Raw genomic sequence first — 24,915 nt, forward strand, 5'->3', positions numbered from 1 at the left:
TAAAGGGGCTTTGGCAGATTTCCCCTCTGGAGGGCTTGGCACTGTGTAGCTGGAACTCTCACTGGCACTGGCATTCCAGCCATGCCTGCATTTGTAACAATGAGTGGTAGTTAATGTTGAAGCCTTGGTCAGCTCACATTTCAGTTCACAGCCCAAGCAATTTAATAACTCATTCCAAAATAAAGTCTAGTTATTTGAGATGTACGATCTATTTGCTTCGTACAAAATTATTTATGAACAAGAAAAAGGATGAACATAATAATAAAGCATCAAAACCACCTGCCTATGAAGCTTTATCCTTTCTGTACCTGTTCTTCAGTTATTTTACTCTGTATTACCAAGCAACTCAATGAGCATAATAGTTAAACATAAAAACTTATGAAAATAAAAAAAAACATTTTTTCTAAAATGCAGTGACCAAAACATGGTACTTCAGAGTCCAACTTTAGACTAAAATTAATTAATCGATGGTGTGTGTGTGTGTGTGTGTGTGTGTGTGTGTGTGTGTGTGGGTTTTTTTGGGCATATTTACCGGTAGATAGTATTGAATTCCATTTTTGGTAGCGCAGGCCAAGAAAATGAGAACGAGGAAGAAACCGCCTCCAGCTTTGGCATTTACAAGCTCTCTGATTTAGGGAAATTGAACGTTTCCTGGTCTCAGCTTAGCTCTGACCATCAGATTCGCGAAAAAGTGCCAAATAAAAGCACATTTAAATAAGACAAAAAAGAATGTCCTATCTGACTTGATCTTTAGACGTCTTGACATCTGTGTGACTAAATGTTTTGCTCAACTTCTCAGCAACCTGTTTGCCATCAGCAAGGTTAGAGAAGAGGGTTAGAAGTGCAGGACATCACCTCACGGTGTGAGCATCTGAGTAGGTGATGTGGTAGCTGCAGGGACACTGTGTCTTCTCTCTGGGTCCGTATTGTTCTCTCAGTTGTTGACAGAAAAGCTCCCTTTGAAAGGCTACAGCCACAGCTGTGAGCTCACAACCACGGCATGTTAAAGGATTTGCTGAGAGTCTGATCCCCAATTAGACTGAAGAAGGAAGAGACAGTGAATTTCTTTCTGAGGACAATCATTTGGAGATAAAAATCCCCTTGTCTGGTGAAAGAGAGAGGCATTGTCATTGTAAACAGGGTTGCTTTAAAAATACATATGGTGCTGGTATTGTTCCTGGTGCTTCTTTCTATTGCTTCCTTTTGCTTGAGAATATGAATCCCAAAACGGACACTAGGATGCTTTGCAGACAATTCAGGAGGTGAGCAGCACTGTATTTGCGAGAACATCATTTTACCTGGTAGTAAGTTTTCAGATGTCCTCCCTGAATGCCAAATATTGTTCCTCAGAGTATACATTGTTTTTTCCTCTTTAACTCCTGTCCTTTTCCTGCTCTTTGCTAGGAAAGTAGTAAGTATAGTGTCTGTACTTGCTGGTTCATGCCCTGACCTCACACAACTCAGATTTCTACTTCACTCCCCTTCTCGAGTATTCTCTAATCACCAAAGCCCACTGCTTTGCTCCTAGTCACCTCCCCTCCACCACTCTGCAGGTCCAACTGCGACGGTTCCTGCACCTTCTCGGACACCTCCTTCCTAGACCCCGAACAAGACTGCCCCAGCCTGGCTGGCCTCCTGCCTCTCACACTCTCCTCCAAAAACTTCATTAGTTTGGGTGCCTTCTCCCTATTTGTCATGTTGATGACTTTCCCAAGAGTCTCTCCCTTTCTCTGGCTGCACCCCAGCCCCGCACTATCTCATCCACACTCCCAGAACCACAGCCAGTCTTCAGGGGACTCTGAAATCTCAATTCCAGCTTCTGACCAGCACCTAGGGCCCCCCCCCTTTCCATCCCTGGATACACACTTGGTCCCTAACCCTCTACATACATTAGAAACTGAACTCAGCGTGCATCACCCTCCCACTCCCACTGGCTCACACCCTAGTTGTTTTGTCTCTTTTCCCTGGTTTTCTGACTGCCTGGAAGCCATGAGAACGTACCTACTGGACCTCCTGATTGTCAGACAGCACCAAGGTTACCCTTCGAGATCATCGCTCGGGCCTGGCTTCTGCTCCTCTCCAGTGACCCAGTGCAGGGCATTTAAGCCCACCCCTGTCCTGGTTCTGAGTGAGAGGAAGTAGGCAAATGTATGCCAAATCTATCACATCCCAATGAATAAATGCAATTCCGTTTCTAGAGTGCCCACCCTGCTGCTAGGCACCAAGGGTAAGCAGACAAAGACAAAAAAAAAAAAAAAATTAAGACGTGGTCAAAACTGCCTCACTTGCTAGCGTAGACTGTGGAATGTGTTTGGGTCTCTTGGCCGGCTTGCAATCAGAAAGCCGGCGCAGGAAGATGTCAGGCTGACCTTCAAGGACCACAATCCATGGTCCTCTTCCCACTGCTCCTTCAGCTGTCTCTCCCAGTACTTTCTTTTTTATTTCTTTATTTGAGAGAGAGAGAGAATGAGTGGGGGGAGCAGCAGAGGGAGAGGCATAAGCAGACTCTACGCTGAGCGTGGAGCTCTATGTAGGGCTTAATCGCATGACCTTGAGATCATGACCTGAGCTGAAATCAAGAGTCAGACAATCAACAGAGCCACTCAGACTATTTTGAGAGACTCTTGAATTGAGATTGGCTGCCGATTGGACCCCAAATACATTCTGTTGGATCTCACTTTGCCTAACTCATATCAAATATGACCTGGGAGTGACTTCACACATCTCTTTCCAGCATCTTCACTCACCCTTGAATATGCTCCAGCTTTTCTCCATGAAACCTCTCTGGCCACTCTAACCCAAGTCAGCACCTCCTCTTGATGGCATTATATGTGTACCTCTCTGTAACCACTTTCCCCCTCTACCATCCTGATATGTGTGGACACATCCTTTTTCTCCTAGACTGAGAGCTCCTCAGAACATCAATGGCACTTTTTGTAAATATCTAATTTCCATATATTGCCTGGAATATTCTTTTATACACAGTAGACATTTAATAAATGTCTTTTGAATAAGTAAATGAACGGAGTGACTAAGGACATTTTTGTTTCATCTTTGTTTCTTAGTTACTTTCTACTATATTTCATGTCCCATTATTTCTCTATAGATTATCACCCTTCACAAGACTCAAGAATTCAAAAGAAATGACCATTTTGCATTTCAAAAATAAGACCGCCAAAATTGAAAGTAATTATTTATGTCCTGGAGACTGTAGCTGCAAAGAATTTTAAATACAGTTTAATTTCTAATACACAGCGTCTGCGGATGTTCTCCCATCTTGTGGTACATAGCCCAGGAAACAGAGCCAAAGTTTTTCACTTTATAAAAGGTCCACGCGAATTATAAGCATTCTGTACTTTGAAAAACTTGGCAATTAAAAATATTTGGGGTCAGAATTAACCTAAATTCATAAGTACTTGTGTTTCATGATCACTGATCTGAGGTTTGAGGGTGACCAATAAGCTATGGCTAGTGCTTCTTCCTAGAAAGCTTTGACCATTACTCCATAAAACACAGGCTAAATCTGGGGTTGGGAAAGCCCTGATTTAGGGCATATCCTTCCTTCCTTACCCTGATGCAGATTTTGTGCAAAGCATTCTCGAAGCTTGATTCTCTGGCAATATTTTGTTCTTCTTAGAAACAACAACAGAAGAGTGCATTTTTATTCCTTTGGGTTCCTGTTACCTTTTTCCTCTCTTGCCAGCCTGTGGTTATCCATGATAGTGAGTTAGGGCAAAATTAGCTCAGAGGGGGTTTTGCAACACGGCCCTGTCTTATTGCCGTCTTGCTTATCCCTCACACAACTCCCTTCACACCATGAATAAATTAAAACTTGGTTTTCTTCTAAAAACTTAATGGCATTCATTGAGAAAACACTGGCAGTAGAGGGGCTGGGATAATCTAAGAGCTGCTTTAATTGTTTTTACATGATAGCATCTTAATCTCTGTATTTCTTTCTTTTTCTAGGTAAGTGCTGTTTTCTCCTCTTTGCTCCAGGGAGTGTTGATTTACCTGGTAAGTGTTCATTTTTTTTTTTTTTTTTTTTTTTTTTTTTTTTTTTTTTTTTTTTTTTTTGCGGTATGCGGTGTTGCTGCAAAATTGCCTAAAAGAACCAAATGGCAAGCTGGAAAGTACACGTGGGTTTGAGACATGCTTTATATTGAAAATGCTGGTGTGTGTGAAATCTTTTTTATATTAAATTTTTTTTTCCTTGTCTAAGATCTTACTTTGGAGTTCTGTCATAACGTACTTTGTTCTCAAGTTTGGAAAGGGGCCCAAGAGTTGATGAAGTGTTGATGAAAACTTGCCTTTCATAAATTCTTTTTATGTGGGTCTTTTCTTTCTTTTTCCTTTCTTTTTGGTCACTTCTTCCTGCCTTTATTGGAGCTTTTTTTTTTTTTTTTAATGCCCTCCATTCAAATTTTGATAGACCGTAAAATTCCACATAGAGGCATTTTGCTTATGTTTTTGCTACTTGTGTTGTTCCAGCCTTTTGGTACATTGTTGCCAGGAACCTCATTAATCTACTGAGTCCGCCGAATGACGCTGACTTCGTCTGTATAGTATTAGATGGTCCATTGGTCCATTGCACAAGGTGGTGATGAAGTCCTACTTCTCAATAACATTTTTATTAATTTCCTAAAGCTAATATGTCTCTACCTTTTCTAGTGATACTGATACAGGCACATTATGTTACAGATTTCCTTCTGTAGATGAGTGACTGAGAGTAGTTGTTTCTCTAGGTATGTTGTTGTTGCCAAGATTTCTCCTTTAAAAAAATGGTGAAGTAATCCAGAAGGTAAATGAATCACTGGGGAGAAAAACAAGAGTCCTTTGATTTGTGAATCAAGTTTCATAGTACAATATACACAATGTCTGATGATTTTATTTTCTTAGGAGAGTCGATTTCCATTTTGAGTTGATACAGAAAATGATAGACCGCATTGTCTTTTGCATGGAATATAGAAATTCAGTCTCCCTATGTCTAACATGTACTTGATTATCTTATTGGTTATTGGTCCAGGTTATTGGTTTTGTTAGAAGTATGTGTTCTTTAGAAATACTGGGTCTGGTTCAGCTATATTCTGTTATCTCCTCCTTCACGTTTCCTATTCAGAAATTCACTTTCATGTTCATTAATTTATCTGAGATATATGTAGTTTGTTGCTTGAAGGGCCTTTTATTTAAACACTTAGATTTATCTAGGTTTTGGCTTTTGATAATCTGACCTTAAAATATGTTGTACTTGTGTTTATGTCTCTTTAATGGAACATGTTTGAAGAAGAGTCCCTGGAGGTCAATTAAATTGCTCTTGAAACACTCAAAAGACCATAGATGTTGCTTAAAATAACCTGTATGGGATTTTGACCCCATGCTGTTTTCAGTCCTGCAAAAAAAAAAATTTCTATTAAAGATTCTGGATTAAAAAGATCAGAAAACAGGAGACAGAAAGACGAGAGGGCGAAGAAGGTTAGATTTCAAACTTGCATAGGCTGTTCCCCAGACTTTGAAGCCTATCAGAGACCCACAGACATGTGAACCAAGATGTTGTTTGAACAGGTTGCCTAACAATGGGCTGAATAGGGAACCGCATTTTAAATTGACAAAGTTAGCCCGTGCTGGGAGTTTTTTATTCTTTGCCTTTTGACCTTTTTGGATGCCATAAATGAAATATGGTGGTGTAGGTTTGAAAAGGCCAGGAGCTACTTATTTATACCATTCATATGATGGAGAGAAAAAGCAAGAGTGAACAAATGAAGTGTGTTTAACTCTATCCCTTAACTCGGGCAGCAGTAAATAGAAAGACCCTTTGGTTCTTATCTGTAACCCCATTTTGGTATGAGGGCTTCTTTGTTATTTTTAAATTCTGTTCACTTGATCAGGCAAGCCATCCAGAAAGGTCAAATCTGGAGAAGTGGCTGAGCTTTATTTTCACTATAAGAGAACTTGAAAATACCTTATTTGAGATAGTCTTGTTTTTAACTTAGGTTTTCATGATTTATATTATGCTACTTCTATTGTAAACATCTTCCACTTGAAAAGGGATGTGCTAGAGTTTCTACCCATGAAAGTATCTAAAATTCATTATTTTTCTTATTAAAGAATGCCAGTCTAGCCATCCATAGCCTGTAATGACCATACTGAACTTCTGCTGGGTAAAAGGAACCATATGTTTATGTGAGTGATCATTGCACAGCATTCATTTATATGTTGTTTGAAACAAAATTTTGCGTGCTGTTAGCGAAGAAATACTATGTTTGTTCGACTTTACACATTTAGTTATACTAGGTAAATTTCGTGATATAGTATTTATTATATAATCCAAATATGATCAAATATATTATAGAATTGGACTGAATTATGAAAGGCATTGAGATTTATCTCTTTGCCTTAGTGATTTATGTTAGTACTGTGCTGATAATGAGAAATATAATGTATCCTTGTCTTCGTGAAGCTGTGCTATCCGGGTGGGGCAGGTGGAGGGATATAAGACATACCAGCACAAAAAGAAAAAAAGAAAAAAAAAAGATAACTGTGCAAGATGGAATAGGAAGCATAGTATAGAAAACAAGTGTCTTAGAAGAATGGGGAACATTGACCATTTGAATGCAGAGAGCTGTGCAGAGAAAATGTAGTTTATTTTTCTGGGACTGATCAGATCCTTCTGAGCTCTTGTCATACAGCGGAGGGGAAAATTTGGACTTGCTAATTAACATATCTCAATCTCTTCTGATTTAAACAGTTGCAATTAAGTAGGTGAAGTTCAACTCCCTGCAGGTTCTGGCTCAGATCATCTCTGTTCTTTCTACCCCTGCTGCCACCATCATGGCTGGATGCGTGTTGGGGGCTTGGGGCATTGCCTCTTGGTATTGTGCTGTTCACATATGTGGACTGGCTGGGGCCCACTGAGTTGTGTCAAGGTCTGTGCGTGGCATACAGGCACTTCTGTTTCTTGCTTCCTTTCTTTCATTCCTACTAACACAGATGTACTGCTTTTTATATAGTAGGCAGGTCGATGCCTTGGGCTCACTAGAGAGCAAACTGTATACACAGAAATGCAAAAGAGGAAAGCCCTTTAGAATGTGTCTACCATACTGTGGCCCTTTCTAGGAGATCGATGCTTGTTCAGGGGGATTGTGTGTTCGATCAACATAGGAGACACTAAATAATGTTTATTATATTTGATGGCTTGTGTTGAGGGCATCTAGAAGGACTGGGACCAGAATGAAGGAGAATTTGGGTGATTGGCCAAGGGGTTCAGTCATATAGTACTACATTCCCAAAGCGATTTTGGCAAAGCTGCAGTCCAATAAACTAAACTGTTCCGAGAGATACAGAACAAAGGCCTATTTGGGGTTTTGACATACCATATGTTCCCCTTGGAGATTCATAATGTATATTAGCATATTAATATTTCAGACGCTTCCTGACATGTAGAAACATATGTAACACCATTTAACCCATGTGGGCCATATCCACGTAGTACCTCTTAACAATCTAGACAGATCACTTTGAGAACTGCTGCTAGGTTTTGGTGATAAAGCTGGGAAGAGTTTTTGGTGGGAACTAATATAAGGAAAGTAGAGCTTTAGGAAATTCATTCAATTTTTATTGAGGTCTTAATAATATAAAGCACACTATGATGAATCAGTCCAAAATATGAGTGCCAAATCAATCCTTGAGGACTTCGAATTTCTGGAAATTACTGCCTTTCTGTTTAAGAAGTGTAAGGGATTAGCTACTTACAGTCAGTTTGCTATATTGTGCAAGTAAAACAATCAGCTTTTGTTTAAAATATCAAGATAATCCCAGAAGACATTACCAACCCTTCTTCAAAATAATTGTTTGTAGTAAATGGTCACTGTCCTTTGGTGAGTAGACGTGATATATTAACAGTGATAAATATCAATTATAATTGACATTTTAAACATAACATCAAGATACTCTAAAATATTCTCTCTTGGTAATGTTGTTTAAGCCTTTTTGGTGATCTCTGAAAGGACCTATATGAAATAATACTTGGAGGGGCCCTACATTTCATTTTATAATGAATTATCTCCCATTTTAATTGAAAATGTTACAACTTTTTATGTTAATCATGATAGAATGCCTCAGAGGACTTTTTTAATTATATTTTTATGGCTTGACCAATTTTATGTTTAATTTTTAATTTCTTTCTTCTTTCTTCATGTAGTATTCTTCTTTTTAATACGCTTTTATCTTCACTGAGCACGCTAGCATTATTCGGTGCATCCTACAGCTGATGTCAGTAGTACTTGGACTCAAGATCTCAAACTCGTTCAAGGACATTTTATTTGTCAATAATCACTTTATTTCCTTTTTAAAAATACAGTACATTTTTTAAAATAATTACATATTTTTGAGTCTTTGTAGAAGAAAGGAGGCCACTGTAAATCCTTTGCTTTATCAAAGGTTATTTATTCAACTACAGCTTCTTTAGCTTTTTCCTCCCTCTCGCCCTCCCTTCCTTCCTCCCTTCCCCCCTCCTTCCTTTGGCTATTTCAGTCATTCAACAGTCAGAGATCCTGTTAGGAAAAATAAATGGATATGAAATCTGAAGATAAAGGTTTACAGGGACAAATTAAAAGGATTGTGAAATGTCAGGGCTGAAGAGGCCCTTCGAGAACACCCAGCCTGGTGTTCGGGTTACAGATAAGCACAATGAGAACCAAGTGTTAGGAAAGCCAAAGGACTTGTCCAAGTTCACCCTGTCTTTTGGCTCCAGTGTTCTCTTCCTATAGTAAGAAGCGGACTTTTAAAGAAATTTGAAACTATGCATTTGAGTAAACTATGGGGATCATCTATGATAAATTTCCAATTCTGCTTTTTTTCAATAGTGTTAAAATCAGCTCAAACGTATAGCATAAGTATATCTACTTATGCCCAATATCAGAACCTTCCTTCAGTTAGCTAACATAATTATATGTCATAGGTAACCATGCTATTTGAAATGGAAATATTTATATGTATAATGTCTAAAATTCCCCAAATATGGATCATAATATATGCCATGGTTTATTTACCTGTGACACAAGTATGTCTTTGATTTTAAGTGCCATACATTTTGTTAGTTGACATGCCAAGGAATGGACTATAGTCATGATGAAATTTGAACTTCCTATTGCAATGAATTCTTTTCATTTGCTAGAAAAAGTTGGAATTATCTAAATTTTTATCATAGAAAAGCCTAAAAGAATACCTAATTTTATTTTTATAGATAAATCATTTTGGACATTTCACAGAAACAAACAGCTTCACATCAGCTAGTGACAGGGTTAAGCCGTTAGGGTTAAGCCAAAGAGACATCTCAGGATGGGTCATGACATACCTTTATACCAACATAACTTACACTATACTTTGAAAGTATGCATGTGGTCAATTCTTGCGTCCTTTTATATTCACTTAAGTATTTTTTCAATACATAAAGTCATAGTCGTATCACCTTAATGCTTTCCGTTTGAATTATATTGAATTGCATTTGGCAAGCGAAATATTTTGTACCTTTGCAATTAAATTTAGAAAGGGAAGTTTGAAAGTGATCAAAGTCCATTTGCAGATATCAGATTGGAAACAACTTAATGAGACATTTGATACCATCTTCATTTCAGATATAGTCACAATTCGAGGGGTTAGCCATGAGTTTTTCCATTTATGGAGAAAATTTTATGAAATCCCAGAATTATTTAATAGAACTCTTAATAGCAAATTCTATAACTCTATATAACACCGACGAAACTGATAGGGACTGAAAAATATTGCAAATAGAATGTTATAACTCCAGAATGCCTAATTTTAGTAATGACATTTAATTCCCCTTGTTTGAAATTAACAAAGAGTAAGTTAGAGGTGACTTTATCTTGTTAAATTATAGGTCTTAAATTTAATTGCAATTCACCCGAGAGCACTTAGCTGAAGTATTTACCTGCATTAATTTACACTATTCTCACCTCAGCTATAATGGATTAAAAGTCCACATTTTTTATATAAAAACAATTAAGTCATCTCTAAACATTTTATTACTTGCAGATAATATTTCAAGGCAATTGTGTATCTCATTTCGTTGCCTCAATAAACTCAAAAGCCTAATGCTTTTGTTTAATATAAAAATTAAGGTTTCAGAATCACCAGAGTCATTGTTTCCTATGGAAGAATGTATTACTTCATAGATTTTAAATTGCTCAAGGGTACAAAGAAATATTAAAAAATAATTTCGAAGATCATAACAAAGCCAATGTTTTATATTGTTTTTTGCAAAATTCAAAATTAATTTGAGTAGCTAAGTCTATTAACATCAAAGAGTAAATCTATTTAAGTGAAAAATTATTTTCATATGTAAGCTTCTTTATGAAACAATTTTATGTAGAATATTAATGGAAATTTTTTTCTTACATATTGAATCATTGACCTTATTTGATGTGTTTTCTTGGAAACCAAATATATTTTCCTTATTATGTCCCTCCTAGGAGATATTAAAAAGTCATGTATAATATTTTTGTTTTACAATCAGTGATCTAACATTTGTACAGTTGTTTCTCAAAATTTCACTCTGGGTGCCTCTGTACCAGTGAAAAGATTCTCCTTGTCCTTTTGAGGATAAGATACTCCTTAAATAAGCTGACAGTACAAGTAACAAAGCACCATTCCACTTCTACAGTTGAACGTATTTAATTTTGCAACCAACTGCAACTCCTCCAATTCTTATAATCCAGTGTCATCCCTACCCAACTGTGTTGTCGGTGGACAAGGAATTTGTCTTTACCCACCTATAGCCTCCTCTCCTTTTTTAACCATATTACAAGCAGAGTCAACCACCTTTGATGTTCAAAATGCAAAGTTGGGGCGCCTGGGTGGCACAGCGGTTGAGCGCCTGCCTTCGGCTCAGGGTGTGATCCCAGCGTTCTGGGATCGAGCCCCACATCAGGCTCCTCCGCTATGAGCCTGCTTCTTCCTCTCCCACTCCCCCTGCTTGTGTTCCCTCTCTCGCTGGCTGTCTCTATCTCTGTCGAATAAAATAAAATAAAATCTTTAAAAAAAAACAAAAAACAAAATGCAAAGTTATCAAGTTATCTGCCATTGTTTCTGGCACCTAATCAATTATTGAGTGCCACCATCGAGCAGTTTACAGATAATATTGTCTGGCTATGCATGTTTTAATCAACAAGGAAAATATGTGCTTTTCCCCATCATCAAGAGGGAAGGAAAACTTCAACTGAAAATCCGTGTAGACACACCTCACTTGAAATGGAAGGAACCACAGGTGGTGGTTGTCATATTTGAGATTTTACTGGGTTAAGAAATTCTTTCACAATGTAAAATTCAGAAGTAATACTCCTTTCTGTTCAGAACTTTAGAGAAGAGCTGAAGCCCTCCTGAGCGCTAGGAGAGGACATGTGGCTCACCCTCCCACCTCTTCCCTCTCCTTCCATCTGCCACTCAGTAGACTGGAACACTCTATGGCTGTCCTGAAATGGGAAAATGCCTCAGTCTCTTCCACGAACTCTCTAGCACAGCTTCTCTTTTTCTGGGACCCATAAGTGACTAGGGATGTCTGAGGCACTTCGCTTGTTCCAGTTTGAAGGGACATGTGACAATCCTTAAACTCCGCACTGGTAGCTTTGTGAGTTTCCAATGAAGACAAAGCAGACTTTTTCCCTGGAGCTTAAATTGGAAAGGTTTCTCCTGTCTGTGCCCTTCAGTGCACATTTTGTGTCTTTGTGGAAGTGCTGAGGGAAGAAGGCCAAGTTTTTCTTTAGTTCTTTCTGCTACAATACAAGCTCGTTCACAAAGCACGCCCTACTCTTTCTTAGTTTCCAAGGGCAAAGCATGGGGACTTGTTCCAAATCAGGGGCCACATGATTGTGCTTTCAGGCATCACTGCTCCTCTGCTACTGTCCCAGGGAACAGCAGATCTAATCTAATTGAATTCCGCTGCAGTGATTTATTTACATTTTGCTCCAGGAATATTCCCATTGCTTAAGTTTAGCGTTTGAAATGAACTATGAGTAGTGGTGTGTATGATGAATACTGAGAAGGACACGAGTTCTTAGAACATGTAAGCAGTGAGTGTTCAATAATTGTTTCATAGATTTAGGTATATTAAAGATACTTAATATGAAGTGTATAAAGTATATATTAAAAATACGTAAAATATACTAAAGTATATAAAATAAAGTATATATTAAATATACATAAAATATACTAAAGATAAAACAGATTTTATACTGTTTGATGACTATAGTAAATCCAACAAGTCCTGCTGCCAGGACTTCACCCTGACGGGGAGCTGCCTGAGCACCGACAGAAATCTCAGAAACAACCCAGGTGACGTTCAAATCCGTGAACCTTCTCTAGCCCCAGGACAAAAACCATAGCATAATCACTAATGGGCAGTCATGCCAAAACTATGCAGCATCCACATGAACTTACTTATTGAAGAGTTCAGTGCTAAGCCATGTCCTTTAGGGGAAAAGTCTGTAATACACTAGATAAATAAACCATTTAATTAGGAATTAAATTAGAGTGGCTGCAGTTATGACTTTCAAAGTTATAAAATCTATATGAAATGTAAAATAGTTCATCCAAATCCAACTAGGGTGTTGAATCATATGAAGATGCCAATATTCAACTGTATTTTTGATCTGCAAAAACAGAGGTTTCCTATGGTTAATCTAATAATCAAAACATGTACTGTCTAGTTGAATTTTCATTTAATGTGGTAACTACTGTTTAAATCCTAAAGAGTAATGACTGTCCAACTATGATTTAATTAATAGTGATTATGCATGTTCTTTATATTTTTTCTTCTTGGGGGAAAATATGGTATCAGAACATTGTTGTCAATGTCAGGCTTCCTTCTAATTATGCCCTAGTCTCAAATCCCCACATCTTAAGTGCTAGTCTGTTATTACCAGAAGACAAAAACAGGGTGATAATTTGTAGTTCTCTGCAGTGTTTGTAAGATAAAGTTCCGATGGATGGATGGATGGATGGATGGATGGATGGATGGATGGATGGATGGTTGAATAAATAAAGTGCTAGTCTAGCATTTTGGAATAATCTAAGAGGAAATGAAAGGCCTTCTGGATTTTACATATTTTACAAATATCTCTTTGAATAAACCGCAACATAAAAATGTGACCACAATATTTGAAACTGAAATAATTGCCTTTGTTGAAGGATAAGAATGAAGTGTCCCTAATTATTACCTCTCAGATTCCTTCTCAGCGCCTCAGGCAGAAGCAGCTCTGGTTTTGAGCAGGGAAAACTCCCGTTTCACTGTCGGGAGAATTGTGGTTACGGTGCAAAGCATTTACCTGCAACTCTGTCATTCAGGCTGTGGTACTTGAAAGCAAAAACAGTTTCAAAATACCCGTTTCTGTGATAAGGTATGCATGACAAAATAATAGCAGGGTCATGCAGCCACTTGGGATAAAGAAATACGCTCATACAGAGAAACTATGGGAATGATTTTTTAAATAGTTGAAGAAATTGCCATTTTCTGGAAATAGTAGATATGTGTACAAATCAAATCACCTGACCATCTAATGCTTCATTATGGCTCCAGCTGAATTTCTTGATAGAATTATACCTACATTACCACCAGCTGCCTCTTCTCGGTCTTAAGTATAATTCCATTTAGGGACTCTGTTATTATATCAAAACAGAATAAAAATCTAGTTCTATAGTTCAAGAGTTTTCACAATTGGGGGCTCTTTGATTGTGCATTGTGCGAACCACTCATCTGACTAATCCTTGATTCATCTTTATCACCTAGTCTTATTTTGGTATCCTTGAAGAGCATCTGCTGGAAGTGCCTGGAACACCAGTTCCGGCTGCAGGAGCAGTGTGTTACTAGGACTGTAAGCAGAGAATGACATAACTGGGAAGTCTTTTACAGTGCAGACAACTCCAGCTCAGAGGGTCGTAGACAGTCGCATGGCCACTTTCTGACCTGATGAGAGCTCTTTCTACTTTACCTTCATTCCCTGTCTCACCTGCATGTAACATTTAGGTGCACGCCTCAGGTATGAACCCTATAGGGATACCTATCCCAACACCGTATTTCTATTCCTATACCAACACTACAGGAATTCAGTAGGTACAGTAAATAAAAAGCAAATGAATCAAACGAATTAATGTATTCAGACTCCCCATTAGATAAGTTTCCCAAAAACAGGCAATATATATTAAACTTCTTTATTATCTTTTTATAGCAAAACATAAAGAAAGAGGAACGTATTCCTGAATTTAAGGCACTCAAAATAGCTGCTTTTTGTTTGTGTATTTGTTCGTTTTTGTTTTGTTTTGTTTTTTAGATTCCACCTCTATGTGAGGGGCGGGGTGGGAGATACAGGCTTCTGGTTATGGAATGAATAAGTCACAGGTATAAAAGGTACAGCATAGAGGGGCGCCTGGGTGGCACAGCGGTTAGGCATCTGCCTTCGGCTCAGGGCGTGATCCCGGCGTTCTGGGATCGAGCCCCACATCAGGCTCCTCCGCTATGAGCCTGCTTCTTCCTCTCCTACTCCCCCTGCTTGTGTTCCCTCTCTCGCTGGCTATCTCTATCTCTGTCAAATAAATAAATAAAATCTTTTAAAAAAAAAAGGTACAGCATAGAGAATATAGTCAGTAGTAGTGTAATAGTGTTATATGGTGACAGCTAGCTACACTTGGGGTGAGCATAACATAACCTTCAGAGCTGTTGAATCACTATCTTGTACACCTGAAACTAATGTAACTATCATTAGTTTCACGTGTCAACTATACGTGTCAACTATACTCAAAAAAAAAAAAAACATTGAGAAAGAAAGCATGGCAATTGGACCACTTACCTCTCAGTGCTAGCTGAATTTATGAACTCATTGCATCCATCCATATGAACCAGCCAACTCCCTAACATTTGCACAACTCCTCTACTCTGCACAATCTGTCTAGTAGTTGATAAATACCTAAGTGGACCTATTCAGCAGATCAAGGGCTAGTAAAAGAAGAATTCTGGCCAGTTTCAGTTCATAGGAGGCCACCAAAGGGAAATAGACTGATTCTCATTTTAATTTATCTATAACAAGATAAAATTAAGATTTTCAAGCTAAAAAAAAAATCTTAGCTGTCTTTATTTTTCAGGAAAAGTCCTTGCCAGTGGATTTTTCTGCTCCACCTCTGCTTAGTTAAAATACCCAGAAATTAATAACTTGGTTGTAGTTCTTCAAAGGGGTTAATAATTCCACTCTAAGAAAACACCACCAAAACTGGTTCAGAATGAGTAAAATGCCTTAAAACCTTTGGAGGGCTATTTACTTGTAATTTGTTATTTTGGGGAAAGTCAAGGCAGCTCTTGTGAATGGGAAATAATTGTTATTTACAGCCTTATTTGCCTTTGGTGGAAGCTTATGTGTTGCCAAGGGTTTGAAAAAGAAGATTCACTCCCCCCCCCCACTTTTTTTTAGATCAGTGGTTTGTTGAACTTAAATAAAGCAAAAAAGATTTTCTTTGTTATATTAATAAAAAGAAAAGAATGGAAAAGGGAAATGTAGACTGCTCATGTCAAGTGGAATGAAGCACCGATTACACCGTCATTAAGTTAATTTGTATAACACAGGCGGCCAATGTGAACAAAATGCTAGAAGGAGAACTTTTGACCTGAATTATTTGGTATCTCTATTGACAGTCTTTGTTCTGGACTAAATCTCAGATTAAAAAAAATAATAATAAGGGAAAAGTAGGTATTCCACAAAGATTTTGAACAGAACTTTGAGAAAATCATTTCTATTCCTATGGGTGGTCCTACTATGCCCAATTCACAAGTGAGACCTGTCTCTCAACTCTTCCCAACTCCCGACTTCCTCCTGCCATTGAACTTGCCATTGAACTTGGCTTCTTCCTCGCACAGTTTGAGCATCTATACGTCCAAGGATAGCTTTACTGGCATGTGCAGCTCCCCTGCTTCCGCTACACAGCAGTGAACTGTTAGCACACAGCAAGTTGCCTCTCTGCCATATAGAAATTCAACTTCAAACTCCAGATAAAACCTTAATTAAAAGGCTATGGAAATAAGCGCATTGTGCATCAGGCCTTCCGACTTGCCAAACTCACTCTGCTGAACCACCAGAGAGAGTGAATTCTGTAGGCAATGGGCTTTTTCTACGGGAAATACCTGGCTGCTAGCAACACACATTCGTGGCCATGGCGGGAAACTTGGGAGGGAATGCACATTTCCCTACTCACAGTTGCTGAAATGCAGCTGCCTCAGGGATCGGGACTCTCTTGGAGAATTTCACGTGAAATATGCTCCCAGTGCGAAGGCCATGAGACAGAGGTGAGGTTGTACATCCCTGGTTTGGGGTCTCATTTTGAGAAGTCAAGCTGGGCAATGTGCTTGGTTCACTGCCATGTCTAAAGTGTATCCAGATTTCTGATCTTTCTTTCTCTTCCCTTTAGCCTTGCACAAGTCTAACCAACTAACATACAGGAGTCTACATGTCACACTGTCATCTGGAAGTTTGAAGAAAAAGTAGCTTTCCAACAACCATTTGCTCCTGCCTCTGTGGAGAGGTCATTTGTTGATTCACTGTCCTTGGCTAGGCACCTAGTTTATCAGTAAATACAGTTGAACGAAAAAATACACACTCATGATGTGGGTGCTACTGTTCCTCATAACTAATGAGGAAATCGCAGCTGAAAGATGTTAAGTAACATAACCAAGGTCACGCAGCTCCTAAGTGACAGAGATCAGATGTCCCACCCAGGCAATAGGACTCCAGAGCCCGTCTTCCTGAGCAGTACAGGAGATCCTCCTTATAAAAGCCCTTGATTTTCTTTGAGTTAAATCAACTGAGTTCTTTTTACTCAGGGGTGAATCTAGGTTCTGTAGGGCCTGAAGCTTATACAATTTGGGAGATCCTCTTACAGGGAAAAAAAAGAAAAAAATTAGCACTAGAAAATGAACAGCGGGGCCTTGGAAGAGGACCATGCAAGTAATGGGCCCCCCCCAACTTACAAAAATTATAGCAAATTTCCTCTAATTTCTATGTGGCAAGGATGGTTGTAAGAGAGATTTTTCTCCAAGAACTCAGAAAAATTCCTGTTCTGGGGCATTTGGACAACAAAGATGATTCTTAGCTTCAAGTGTCTTACAGTCTTTGAGGGCAAAAAGACATGCTAACAGATAAAATCCAGTGTGACAAATGCTGTAAAAAGAAAGTATATAAAACACTAAAGTCCCTCCTGAGTTTAGAGATTGGACTCTAAATCTGTCACCTCCACAAAGCCTTCCCATACTTTTCCATCCCTCACTGATCTCTGAAGTGATGAGACCCTTTAGGCATATAGCAAAGGGTCATAAACCTGCCAAGTTGTGTGGTTAGGCCTGGTCTTCCTAACTAGACTGCCAGCTCCTTGAAGGTATGTGGTCTGGCTTTCACCACAGTTCTCAGGGCTGGGTACTGACTGTGTGGCTGAGTGGTTGATGGACGGATGGGCGTAGCAATCTTCCTGGCAGCAGAACCCTTTACTGAGCATGAAAGCTGAGGTCAACTTTTTGTGTATTTATTTGTTTATGTGTTTGCTTATTGTGCTCTTGAGAGTTAAGGACATTTGATGTTTTAGCCCCAAAGGGGATTCACAGAATTAATTTATTCTATATATGAATTTTTTTAGTAAGGTGAAATTCACACAACATAAAATTAACCATTTTAAGTGAACGATTTTAAAATTTATAACATTGACAATGTTCTATAAGCATCACCTCTATCTAAATAGAAACGTCTTCCACCCATTTTTATCCAAGAAACACACTATGCAGAGCCCTTACATCAAGCAAACAAATGAGCAAAAACCAAACAGCTTAACAACAAACAGAAGCAGAGCTGCTCGTGGTTATGTCAGAGCTGGAGGCTTAGAGTCCTCCTGATGCTACTGAGTAGCCTTCAGTGTCCTCCCCCCACACCATCCCCAGAGGCACTTCTGTGGACCCTCCTCAGATGCTGGAGAAACACGATGTGGAAACCCCTGATCTCATTTATTGCCCTCTCTCCCCCAGCTGCTGCTTGAACACTAAGCGACAAGGATCCCACTCCCTCACAGGCATTCTTTTGTATTCGTGAACATATCGGAGTATTAGAAAGGAATTCTGTACATCGGTGCAAACTTTGTCCCTGTGAATTCAATTCATTGGCTATTGTCTCCATCGTGGGAACTCTAAATCTCTCTTCCACATCATAGCACTTCAGTTTTGTAAAGATAGGTATAATGTCTTCTTTTTCTCGGTCTAAGTATCCCTACTTACTTCCACCTCTCCAGAAATGACATGGTCTTCGTTGCTTATATCTGGAATTGCTCCAGATCATTCTGGATGTACCTTCCAGTTATGGACTGGCCAGGGGTGAATATAGAGGCCCTTCCTTCTCCAGTGCTCTCAAGGCTTGACTTCCACTAATGAAACCTAAGACTGCACTTTTTTGGCAGTGCAAGTTCACTGTTGGCACAAAGCTTGCAGTCAACAGAAACCAGATCTTCTCTATACGAACTCAGGATTTTCTAGTTAGCTCAAACCTCTAACAGTCTATGTGCTGAAATGAATTTATAGAATATTTGGAGAATTGCTACCTACATACACCATATTGCTTTTAGCCTGTACGTATTTTTCCAGTTATCTATACTGAGGATTATCCACAATTTGCAAACCTGGAGGACTAAAAGAAATTGATGAGTAACATATTTTTAAATACAGTAAAGATAAGAAAACTGAGGCCCAGAGGCATTGAATGATGAGCAAATGTTTGCCCAGCCAATTATGGCAGTGTGACCGTATGTCCCAATTTGCCTGGAACAGTCGCAATTTATGCCAGCTGTCCTACTGACATAGTTAATGAAACTTTTTCCCCAGAAAGAAATAAATGTCTAGGTTTGGAAAATTATTTATTTTTTAAAGATTTATTTATTTGAGAGAGAGAGAGAGAGAGAGAAAGAGGGGAGGGGCAGAGAGGGAGATAAGCAGACTCCCCACTGCGTGGGGAGCCTCATGTGAGGCTCGATCCCACAACCCTGAGATCATGACCTGAGCTGAAATCAAGAGTCAGACGCTCAGCCCACTGAGCCACCCAGGTGCCCCTAGGTTTGGAAAATAATTTAAATGATTGCCTTAAGCAAGGACTCTTTCTGCTGATTTACACTGACTGTTTCTTATGCTTACTCTCTCCCCCTTTGGATCTGCATGTGATAGTGATATAGGACATTCAAAGAACTGGGATTACACAGATTTTCTTCATAGATTCTGGCATAAAAAGCAATCCCAATACAGATAAATGAGTCTTGGATGGCTTTCACTTCTGACAAGTCTGAACAAAAACATCCGTCTATGTAGAAATCTGAGTAGACAAAACACGTCTAACCAATCAGATTATAAAAGGAGGGTCTAACAATATTTTTTATGGTCCTAGAAGATATTTACCGTCATGGTAAAGTCAAAGTTTAAGAAGCCTAGACGTAGATAACTCTAGTTCTCCCCTTATGTGAAAATGTACAAGTCTAGTGCTCTGCAAACGATGGGAAATTAGTTTAAAAGTAGGAAAATAGAGTTCTGCCATCTGCTCTCCATTCTCTTCTATAAGCAAAAAAATCTATAGGGTATTTTAGGAAGTATATTGAAGGATATATTTAGGATTCATAAAAGATTATCATGCACATGTATGGAAATGAGATGAAGTTTGATTCTTTGGTCTTTCATAAGTGCTTATTTAGTGACACACACTTTGGTAACCACTAGAATCTGGTTACTAGAAGCTGTTAAAATATGCAGCAGTCCATAAAACACTTCAAAGGTTATTTTGTGTGTTTTGTGAAAAGGACTTTTGTGTTGTGGTTGCTTCTCTGAGATGGCCATAGTGGTTTGAGCAAGAAATAATATGTTGGTACATAAATGCAATAGCGGTCTAATCAAGAAGTTTGAAAAGATAGTGACAATAATAAATGTAAACTATTAATGTTATTGTTTGGGGCATCTGTCAAGTTGTATTAGACCTCAGATTTCCTTCAGGAGAACATTTGAGTACTCATCAATCACGTATCATTCCCAAAGGCAACCAATCATCATGGCTGTTTCTCCTTCAGGACAATGCCAAGCTTAAAGATTTTAAGTCCTGCGAGTGGCAGTAAAACTAAGTGCTCTCAGAGGAAAAATATAGAGGGCCTTTTTTTCTTTTTTTCTTTTTTTCTTTTTTTCTTTTTCCTTTTTGGTAGGAGCACTAAAAATAGTCACCAAACAATTGACTTTGATTTGACAGTTTCCTAAGTGTCATTAAAAAGATTTTCTCTAATCTCTTTTTATATTCCTCATGATAAAAAGAATTTACCTGTGACTTATGTGTGGATTTTATACGGAGTTCTCCCTGAGACTTTCAAAAAATAATTTTACATATGTATGTGAGTATGTCTGTGTCTATGTGCATCTCCTTTGTTCCTGGTGGTAAAATTGCACATTATTCAGAAAACTAGAAGACATCTCATCAAGGCAATGTAACTAACTCCTTGACCCCATGCAGACATTTTCAAGACATTTGAAGCCTGCATCTTATACAGATACATAGAAGCCTAAACCTTAGAGACGTGCATTGTCTCATACCTTCTAGACACAAATAGTTCTACATTATAGACAGAAAAAGACATATATCATAAACACAGAGCCCCTTACCTAAGAGACACACGTAGGCCTACCCTTTGTAGACACATACGGGCTTACATTTCTTCAGACTCTTAGAAGCCTATACTATATAGATACATATATGCCTAAAGCCATATGGACTGATAGAGGCCTATAAGGCCTATAAGACTTTAGAGACATGTATAGGACTTTATCTCATATGAACATATAGGCCTATATAATCTATAGACACCCATAGGCCTATAGCTTATAGACACACAGAGGCCTATATCTCATAGAAAGTGACCAGAAATTCCATAATGAACATTTTAAAGACACAGTTGAGATGTCCTTATAATCACAGAATTTTCAAACTTTGGGGTTTATCATCCTGGGCTCTCTCTTCCTTATGAACATCTGATGAACAAGGATACTGAGACTCTAGATAATTTGTGCTAAACTCACAGATTTGATGCACATAGACGAGACTCAAAGTATTCTGATTCAAGGCCATTATATATTCTCTTAGTGCTTAACCATAGCTATATATTACATATTAAGAGAGGTTTTCAACCCAAATCCTCTTTAGATGTATACTCTGTGTTCAGAGAACATGGATTCAGGTTAATCGATCCTATTTACTTCAGCAATTCAGGCTCCAAATTTAGTGCATAATTTTTGTGCAATCTTTTGTTTAACCTCCCTCGTGGTATGTTTCTTTACATGCAAATATCTAAAACCCCACTACAGTTAAAAAAAAAAAAAGAAGAAGTCTCTTAAGATATCGTAAAGACTTCTGATATTTTTGCAGTTAATACGTTTCATTTAAAATATCACCAAGCAGGTTATTGTCAACTTGTAATTTATTTAAATTGCTGTTGGTTTCATTTCCATTTTTGTAGTCCTTAGCTTAGCATTCCAGAGGCAGAAAGTGAATCCGAGTTCAGAAAACGCAATATATTTTTTTTGAAACTGTGTGTTAAATCTTGTTAGGCCTGTAAGTAACAACGGATTTCAAAAACTAAAAATAAATACAGCTACCTCATGTTAAGCTGGGTACCTTCTCTTCAAAATGAGAAGATGAACATTTTTAGAAAGGCTGTCACAGATATTGGAAACTGCCAAGCAAGCTAGTGCAGGCTGGGTCTAGTATGGAGTATTGATTCAGATGTCATAATTAAATGAGCCTGAGACTGAGCTCAGATAGAAACTGTTTGGAAAGATGGATAAAGAGTCAGGAAGAGCTATGAGTTAGAGTCTCTTCTCCTAATAGTACTTGTCAGAATTTCAAGGGTGAGAGGTTCTATGAATTGGAACAAGAACGGTATGGGTGTGATGGAGTTTGGCACCTTATCAATTCTCTCCTTTCTAAGAGAGCATGTGTCTGACATCTGTGATTTATTTCCGATCTACCAGTCTGGTGAGCATGAGTCTTGAGTTTGCTGCCAAATTACTGTACTCGTCTACATGCTAAAAGGCTGCTGTCACATTTAAGACTGTCAGAAATTCACATCCTTCCCATGGGCGATCCCAGAGAACACATGTAATAGAGACTTGCTTTTGCTTATGGAGAGCCATGTGTGGGAGTTGTGTTGTTGCAAATCGATTAATATTATACCAAATTAGCTTTCCCCTCTCAACTTCTGCCTATATGGTTAAAACAGTATTATAGCCATATAAAAGGAAATATAACATATACAAACCAATTCCCCTATAATCTCACCACCTTAATACAAACACTACCTCCGCAGTCTCTGTCTATATGCATTCTATAATATTGACACTTACTCTTAGAAAGAATTCTCTGGGGGCACCTGGGTGGGTCAGTCGGTTAAGCGTCCAACTCTTGATTTTGGCTCAGGTCATGGTCTCAGGATTGTGAGATCAAGCACTGCATCAGTCTCTGGGCTGGGCATGGAGCCTGCTTAAGATTCTGTCTCCCTCTCCTGCCACTTGCTCTTGAAAGAAAAGAAAAAGAAAGAAAAGAGAGAAGAAAAAAGGGAAGAGAAGAGGAGAGAAGGGAAGACAAGAGAAGAGAGAAATTTTTGATTATCAGCAATTTATTCCTGTAAGGTGATATTGCCCCCCCCAAAGTGGGAGGAGGGTATAATCTTGGTTGAATGTGAAAAAAGAGGAGCATTCTAAAACCGATGACATAATAGTGGGATGGAAATGAATTAAATTGCAATTACCCCTGAAAAAGACACGTTTCCTTTATCCGTGGTGTAACTATTGGGAGGCGTTCTCATTGACCGGCCAACTCTGTGCCTCTTCGGCTCTCTCATCGTCATATCCTCATGCTGGAGAGAGAGAAGCAGGTGATATAAGTACAGAGGGCATCAGGGATAGCCGATATTTTTCTCTAAATGCCACCTCCTCCTAGGCCAGTGGCAAGGAGAGATATCATTTAAAGTTGACACAGCAGTTCCTCTGGCCATTTGAATCATGACCTTCCAACCCAGGAGCTGGCCCAGATCTATAGGATTTATCAAAAAGACCTTAATATTGCAGAATGGCAGTGCTCACCAATCATTCCTTCACCATCTCCCTCCTCCTCTTTATCCTCATTATTAGAACCATCATCATTTTAAGCCACTCCATTGCCTCGGAAGCTGTAAGGTGCCCCTAGTGATAATTCTCTATGGCACATATATACACATAACCTTTCTCTGTTCATTTGGCCTAACCACCCCCCCCAAAGGAAATTTCCAAATGTCGCTTATTCTTCAGGGCTTCTGCACTAAAAGCCTTTTGCAATCCATTTTCTTACCTAAGAGGTGTAAGTAAATAAAACAAAAAGTTACATTTATTGAAAAGTTGACTTCCTGCCCACTTACAGATGTAGGGGGACAAAAGTTTGTGAATAATCGCAAGTATTATAGGAATTGTTTTACAGGTGTTGGAAAGTGCTTACCTTCTCTTTAGAACTCGAAAACCAGAAAGACCCTGAGTTATTCCACTGTCCAACACCCTAGTCCCACAAATAAAGAAGAGGAAGTTCAGAAAGCTTAACTAAGCTTGTTGGCCCAAAACCTGAGAAGCCTACAGTCTAACAGAATCTTTGCTAGATCATGGATTTACCTCTCACTTACTCCTTGGGAATCCTTGAGCAGTTTACCCAGGTCCTCCCCATACTTTGGTTTTCTCAGCTCTGTGTTCAGAGAGAAAATACCGAAGTCTCCAGTTGTAAGGATTAAGTGCGATCATATTGGCAACATGCTTAGCAGCGTTCCTAGCACATTTTAGTTACTGGGTGCTGCTCTTGCGTGAACAGGAATGATCCTTCAGGTTGGAATTGAAGGTGGTAATAGTAACAGAATTATCATCCTTCTTACACCACAAAGAGAGCGTCAATCTCTAAGACCCCGTTTCTTTTCTTGCTACACATCCCATGATCTGAGGGAAAAGGGAATCTGCTTTTAAAGAGCACCACCATCGCCAAGGAATTGTTGAAAAGGAAAAACAAAGCTGGGGGCATCACAATGCCGGATTTCAAGCTATACTACAAAGCTGTGATCACAAAGACAGCATGGTACTGGCACAAAAACAGACACATAGACCAGTGGAACAGAATAGAGAACCCAGAAATGGACCCTCGGCTCTTTGGGCAACTAATCTTGACAAAGCAGGAAAAAACATCCAGTGGAAAAAGGACAGTCTCTTCAATAAATGGTGCTGGGAAAATTGGACAGCTACATGCAAAAGAATGAAACTTGACCACTCTCTCACATCAAACACAAAGATAAACTCTAAATGGATAAAAGACCTCGATGTGAGACAGGAATCCATCAAAATCCTAGAGGAGAACATAGGCTGCAACCTCTTTGACATCGGCCACAGCAACTTTTTTCATGACACATCTCCAAAGGCAAGAGAAACAAAAGAAAAAATGAACTTGTGGGACTTCGTCAAGATAAAAAGCTTCTGCACAGCCAAGGAACCAGTCAAAAAAACTAAGAGGCAGCCCACAGAATGGGAGAAGATATTTGCAAATAACACTACAGATAAAAGACTAGTATCCAAGATCTACAAGGAACTTCTCAAACTCAGTACACGTGAAACAAATAAATCAAAAAATGGGCAGAAGATATGAACAGACACTTTTCCAATGAAGACATACAAATGGCTAACAGACACATGAAAAAATGTTCAAAATCATTAGCCATCAGGGAAATTCAAATCAAAACTACATTGAGATACCACCTTATGCCAGTTAGAATGGCAAAAATTGACAAGGCAAGAAACAACGATTGTTGGAG

At 38.7% G+C, this 24,915-nt stretch overlaps 1 protein-coding gene across 1 annotated transcript in view; it reads left to right on the top strand.

The window, feature by feature from the left end:
• Positions 1-24,761, top strand: part of SAMD5 (sterile alpha motif domain containing 5) — a 404,344-nt gene extending 379,583 nt beyond the window's left edge. Inside the window, exon 2 of the mRNA XM_087865571.1 lies at positions 3,967-24,761. Coding sequence (XP_087721697.1) covers positions 3,967-4,146 — 180 coding nt within the window. The 3' untranslated portion in view covers positions 4,147-24,761. The remainder of the gene's footprint in view (positions 1-3,966) is intronic.
• The last annotated feature ends 154 nt before the right edge of the window (positions 24,762-24,915 follow it).

The sequence above is a fragment of the Ursus americanus genome, chromosome 11 (assembly GCF_024610735.1).
Source record: "Ursus americanus isolate L20-20 chromosome 11, mUrsAme1.1.p, whole genome shotgun sequence".
Lineage (NCBI taxonomy): Eukaryota > Metazoa > Chordata > Mammalia > Carnivora > Ursidae > Ursus > Ursus americanus.